The sequence below is a fragment of the Empidonax traillii genome, unplaced genomic scaffold (assembly GCF_003031625.1).
Source record: "Empidonax traillii isolate 1590-97213 ecotype Southwest subspecies unplaced genomic scaffold, ASM303162v1 scaffold601:size890739, whole genome shotgun sequence".
Lineage (NCBI taxonomy): Eukaryota > Metazoa > Chordata > Aves > Passeriformes > Tyrannidae > Empidonax > Empidonax traillii.
In genome coordinates this window covers 702,282-707,991 of record NW_020955794.1, presented here as the reverse complement: position 1 = coordinate 707,991, position 5,710 = coordinate 702,282, and the positions used below count along the sequence as shown (strand labels likewise).

The window sequence follows — 5,710 nt, the reverse complement described above, 5'->3', positions numbered from 1 at the left end:
GTAGAGTCAGCGGCACTGGAGAACCAGCAGAGGGAGCACGGAACGCTTCCTTCATCTCCCTCTTACGTAAACACTGGCTTCTGTCTGAGGGGTTCCTTAATTTCACTTCTCTGCAAGAATTTGTTGCAAGAAAAGGTGATCTGCGGCTCAGATATTACATCTGTGGAAGTCTGGGGGGTGCTGCGTTTCCATGCCGATTACTTGCCTGCTTCCACCACTCTATTCCCCCTCCTGCTCTCCCCCCTCTGCAAACTGTGCAGTTTTCATGGAGTATTTCCAAGCTGGGACATCCATCATTCATTCCTGCAGAGATTACGATACGTCATTAGGTTGTCAGGCAAACTGGAAGGTTTGCTCCTTGGGAGCAAAGAGGTTCCCTGTGCAGCTCCAGGGCTGTAAAGTGTTAATTCCAAAGATTATTATTTTGAAAAAAAAAAAAAAAAAAAAAAAGAGGAAAAAAGTAGAAGTCAGGAAGAAGCACGGTTTGTTCCTCACACATGCTTTACACTTTGCTTTGTGAAACATCTTAAACCAGAGTTTGCTAAAGAGAGTTAAAGGAAAGCAAGCAAATTTGAACCCAGATCAAAAATGTGAATTTAAATTATTATCAGCCACACAGTCATACAGTTTGAAGCTCAATGCACCCGGTATTATGTATTATCATTAAATTTTTAATTAGTAGACAACCCCATTTTGTGTATTAAACTTTTTATTCCTTAGTAAGAATTTTTTTTAATCACAAAATAGTGTGGAAATATTTAGATAATAGAATTCATGGAGTGCTGGAAAATACTGAATATAAAGATTGATTTCTAATATATCACATACTAAACTGTTCTAAAACAGCTGGTTTCTTGCAGACAGGATTTATTTTTTTTTTAATAATTTAAGACAGCATAAGCTTGTATCAAGCATAAGCATTGTAACAAAAGTGCAACTTTTTCAGCAAATCCTCCCAAAAGATATTTAACTCAAAATATCATTAACACATATTTTTTGTTTTTCTCCCTACAAAAATAGCATGTCAGACATCATTAATTGGATGTATTAACAACTATTTACATACAGCCACTCTGTAGGCTAGTAAGATTTTTTTTTGTTTGTTTTTAACGTTGTTTAAACACAGCGTTTGAGGCAAAACAGTAGCAACAGCAGCAGCAGATGCACCAAACGGACTGACGGACCCCGGACACGCACACACTCCTCGCCAGGCTGTGGTGTCTCACCTCTTACATAACATTCAAGTGAGATTTCTCACAGTGCTACCTTGGCAACAAACTAAAAATATCTAGGCAAGGTCTTGGTTTAAGCCTTATTATAAAAAGCTTTATCTGTGTGATTATCTGGCGTCTGGTTTGTCTCCAGAAAGGGAAATCGCAGTATTTTGAGCATGGGATGAGGGGAGAACCCATATGGGAAACTTACCCCAGCTGGTTTAATCGTTCCTGATTGCACAGCGAGGTGTTTACCTACGGCCTCCAGTTTGTGTCACTGGGAATTTAGGATAGAATGAGTTCAGGCTGATGAGTTGCTCTGTGTTTTCTTGGGGGAGGGAAGGGGGGATTCTTTTTGTAGTTCAGTGCAGTAACATTCATTTCATACAGCAAGGTTCGGCGGGGGGAATCTCTCGGAAACATACTGAATTAAATAAAGACGGGGTGAGAACAAATGCACTTGCCACACCTGTATACCTTAGCCAAAAAAAAAAAAAAAAAAAAAAAGAAATAAACACAAGGTTATGTAATGGGTCTGACCCTCCTTCCCTTGCACACCCAAAACTCGCTGGAGCCAGCGGCATCCCCGGGTGCTCAAGGCACTGCAGGTTTGGGCTCAGGGTGCATCCCTCCACGCTCCGGTCCTCGATAAAGTGCTAGCACAGGTGCTGGGGTCTGCCCTTCCTCCCTCGCCTCGCCCCCTGCCCTCACCCTGAACCCACCCAGGTCTCCCGGACAACAAGTGCAAGTTCCCAAGTGGGACATACGGACACACTGTATAAACCCATTCCAAATAAGGTGCCACATTTAAGTTACTCTATATAGAGAAAAAAAAAAAAAGTATCCTTACTATGTCCTCTTCCTTCTTCTTTTTTTTTTTTTTTTTCCTTATTTACGCATTTATAAAGCCAGACATTAAAAAAATACTGAGTAGCAAATCTTATCCTCGACGGTCCTCTTGCGGGGGCCGGGCCCCGGCATCCCGGCGACCCCTGCCCTCCGCGGCAAACCGGGGGGTGCGGGTGCCGGCCCGGCGGTCCCTCGGTCCGAGGGGAGGGCGGCGGCGGCGGGGGAGCCCCGGGGGCGGCTCACGGGCCCTCGGCGCCGGGCTCCTCGGCGGCCGCGGGCTCGGGCTCCTCGCCGGGCTCGGCGGCGGCGGCAGCGAAGGGGTGCGGGAGGTGGGGCGCCGGGGGCAGCCCGGCGGCGGCGGCCGCCGCCTTCTCGGCGGGGCCGAGCACCGAGGACAAGCAGGGGAAGGAGGCGGCGGCGGCGGCCGCGGCGGCGGCCGCCTGGGCAGGGATGCCCGGGTAGAGCAGCGGGATGGGGGCGGCGGGGTAAAGATACTTCTCCAGGCTGCCTTTATCCAGGAAGGGCTGCATGTAGGCGGCGGCGGCGGAGGGCGAGATGAAGTAGAAGGGCAGGCAGAAAGGGGCGGCCGCCGGCTGTCCGAAGGGGGCCCCGCCGCCGCCCGCGCCCAGGGCCATCAGCGAGCCCAGCAGGGCGGCGTCGGGTCTCACCAGCGCGGCCGCCGCCGCCGCCGCCGCCTCTGCGCCCCTCGCCGCCAGCCCCGGCGGGCCGGGCAGGGGGCTCGGGCCGCGGTCCAGCTTCCGCCGCTTGGGCGCGGGGGGCAGCTCGTCCCCCGACGGCTCCTGCTTGATGGCCAGGGCGGGCAGGGCCCCGCCGGCCGCCGCTGCCGCCGCGGGGCCGCGCTCGGGGCGCGCCTCGCCCTCTCCGCCGTAGCCGCTGTCCGTGTCCGTGTCGGTCTCGGCGCTGAGCTCGGCGGCGTGAGTCCGCTGGATGACGGGCACGCAGTTAGCCTGGCCCTCCGGCTTGTGGCCCGGAGCGCAGGGGGGGGCGGGCGGGGAGGAAGAGGAGGAGGATCCCTTGCTGAGGGGGCCCGGCGGCGGGGAGAGGAGCTGGGGGCCGGGGAGGAACTGCGAGGAGATGGAGTGCAGGTGGCCGAGGAGCTGGGCGCATCGCTGCTCGCGGGGGGTCCAGCTCTCGAAGCGGGAGAGGTACTGCAGCACTTCCTTGGCGCACGTCTGAAAGCCCGAGTGGAAGGCGTCCAGGTCGGCCTGCACCGGAGACTTCATGGACCGCTCTCCTGCGGGGGGGACCGAGCGGGGAGAGCGTTTGCCCGCGGCTCCGGCTTGGGGGTGCCCATGCCCCCCGCCCCCCGCCCGCCCCCGGTGCGCCCCCCGGGCCCCGCTTACCATTCTGCAAAGCAATGATCTTCTGGTGCTGCTGCTCCGTTAAGGCTGTGAGCGCTTTCAAGTGTTTCAAAGTCAGTTCCAGCACCACCGCTTTCTCCAGGTGTCCCAACGTCTGCAAAGGCGAGGGAAGGGGGGCAGTTTGGCTACCTCCCGGCACGCTTTGGCTACCGCCGAACCCCTCGGGGAAGCCGGTGCCCGAGGGGCATTAGGGCCGGGACGGCGGGCAGGCAGCCCGGAGTCCCGGGGGCTGCGCAGCGGGCAGGCTGCCGGAGACTGCATCTGCATGTACATATACGCTCCCCTGCACCTTACCGTCAGTTTGAGATGCTCGGGCAGCAAATCCTTCAGCTGGGCAATGCATTCGTTAATCCTGTCTCGCCTCTTCTTTTCTATCAGTCTGTGTGGCAGTTTGTACGTTTCCTAATTAGCAAGACCCGGAAAAGCCGAGCGTTAGGCTGAGTCCCCTCGGAACGCCGATCAAAACCAAAACAAATGTCATGCGGACCACATGCCGCTCAAATCATCGCCAAGGCACCGCTTTCCCCGCCGTGCCAGCTCGCTCGTAAACCCGCTTGCAATTCGGGGGGCAAGCTGAACGCGCAGCCTCCCCCGTGGATGCTCTTGGGAGCGAAGCGAACCCCCAATTAAGCGCTTAAGCGAGAACATCCCCAGAAAACTTACTCTTACCTTGCTATCGTCCCTCTTCACGCCTCTTTTGGGTTTGCACATATACAGGGCAGGGTAGTCCAGCCTGGAGAAAAACACAGAGATCCGGCATCGGCAAGTGCAGCGGGAGCTTGCCTGGCACCTCCTCGATGGGCACACGGGCGCCGAGCGCTCTGCCCGAAGGGCCGGGCGAGGGATCGCCCGGGTCCGCCCGCCGAGGGAGGCGGCGAGCCCCGCGCCCCGCCGGGGAGCCGGCGCCGCTCCCGGCGCTCCGCAGCACTTTCCCAAGAAGACGAAAACGCCGAAAAGACACGAGACGGAGATACTGCCCCGCCGCCTTACCCTATAAAATCCCTATGCTCCAGTAGCTGCCTCTCCGGCAAGCGGGAGATTCCTTCATCCATGTCTGGCAGCGGCTGATGTTTGACTGAGCCTGCGGGATGCTGAGATCAGTCTCGGGAGATCCGCGAGCGACGCTGTGCACATGCAGCCTCCGTCCCCCCTCTCCCGTGCAAGTGGCCAAAAGTGTGCGGCGGCTCGTCCTTCCCCCCCCCCCCCCCCCCCCCCCCCCCCCCCCCCCCCCCCCCCCCCCCCCCCCCCCCCCCCCCCCCCCCCCCCCCCCCCCCCCCCCCCCCCCCCCCCCCCCCCCCCCCCCCCCCCCCCCCCCCCCCCCCCCCCCCCCCCAAGTGCCGCCGCCGCCGCCGCCCCCCCCGCCTCTCCCGCCCGCGCTCCCGCTCCCCGCGCACACGCCCGCAGCTCCCGCCGCCGCCGCCGCGCCTGCCCGCGGGGCACGCGCGCCGCCAGCCAGCCCCGCACCCGGCTCACGTGCGGCGCGGGCGGGGGCGGGACCGGGGAGGGGACGGCGGAGGGAGGGGGGAGAACCGGGGAGGGACGGGAGCGGGGGGGGGGGTCCCGGGGCCGCCCTGCGAGACAGCGGCTTCCCCCCTCCGTGTGTCGCTGCCGCTGTCACAGTCAGCGTTGCCGCCCGCGGTTGCCGTCGCTCTCGCCGTGGTTTTTATTAATTTTTTTTTATTATTTTAAATTATTTTTTCTAGTGTTGTTTTTAAAAATAATTTTACTTTTGTATTTTTTTATCATTATTTATTTATTTATTTATTTATTTATGGCTGGGGAGGATACTCACCCGTGGAAAACATGCCCGGAGGGGGTGTGTGGCGGGGGGGTGGAAGAAGGGGAAATAAACGAGCCCCTCTCTTGCAGAGGGGGCGATTAGGGTGTCGCGTTCGCCATATGTTGTATATAGATTTAAGGATGCGTGGGCGCGGACACGCGTGGCTTTTTGCTCGGGGCGCAGCTCTCGCCCCGCGGTGATCCCGGCGTCTCCCTCGCCTGACCTTTGGACGGGAGCCGGGTCCGCCTGCAACGCCAGACCGCGGCAGAAGCGCTTCTTATATCCACGGGGACTCATGTATAGAGAGTCCTATATATCTGCAATACAAACATATCTGCCGCTGACGCTGCCCTCGGGCAGCCCGCACCCGTGCAGAGGGTGACACTGCCAGAAGGATTTGTCCCCGGTGCAGCGTGACCGGCCCGCGGCAGCCCCGGGACGGGGCGGGGCGGGAGAACCCCCCCCCACCCCACCGCGGTTCCCCC

The 5,710-nt window shown here is 58.7% G+C and overlaps 1 protein-coding gene across 2 annotated transcripts; it reads right to left on the bottom strand.

Annotated features, from left to right (window-relative positions):
* Window positions 1-668: 668 nt before the first annotated feature.
* Window positions 669-4,859, bottom strand: BHLHE41 (basic helix-loop-helix family member e41). Of its 2 annotated transcripts, none has more exons than XM_027898536.1 (6): window positions 4,840-4,859; window positions 4,436-4,526; window positions 4,115-4,178; window positions 3,740-3,847; window positions 3,428-3,539; window positions 669-3,318 (listed from the first exon to the last, which is right to left on the bottom strand). In XM_027898536.1, the coding sequence occupies exons 2-6, from the start codon at window positions 4,495-4,497 to the stop codon at window positions 2,303-2,305; spliced, it is 1,362 nt and encodes a 453-aa protein (XP_027754337.1). In that variant the 5' UTR covers window positions 4,498-4,526; window positions 4,840-4,859; the 3' UTR covers window positions 669-2,302. The 2 variants fall into 2 exon arrangements, with proteins under 2 accessions (XP_027754337.1, XP_027754336.1); XM_027898535.1 differs by having other exon boundaries at window positions 4,817-4,856.
* Window positions 4,860-5,710: the final 851 nt, after the last annotated feature.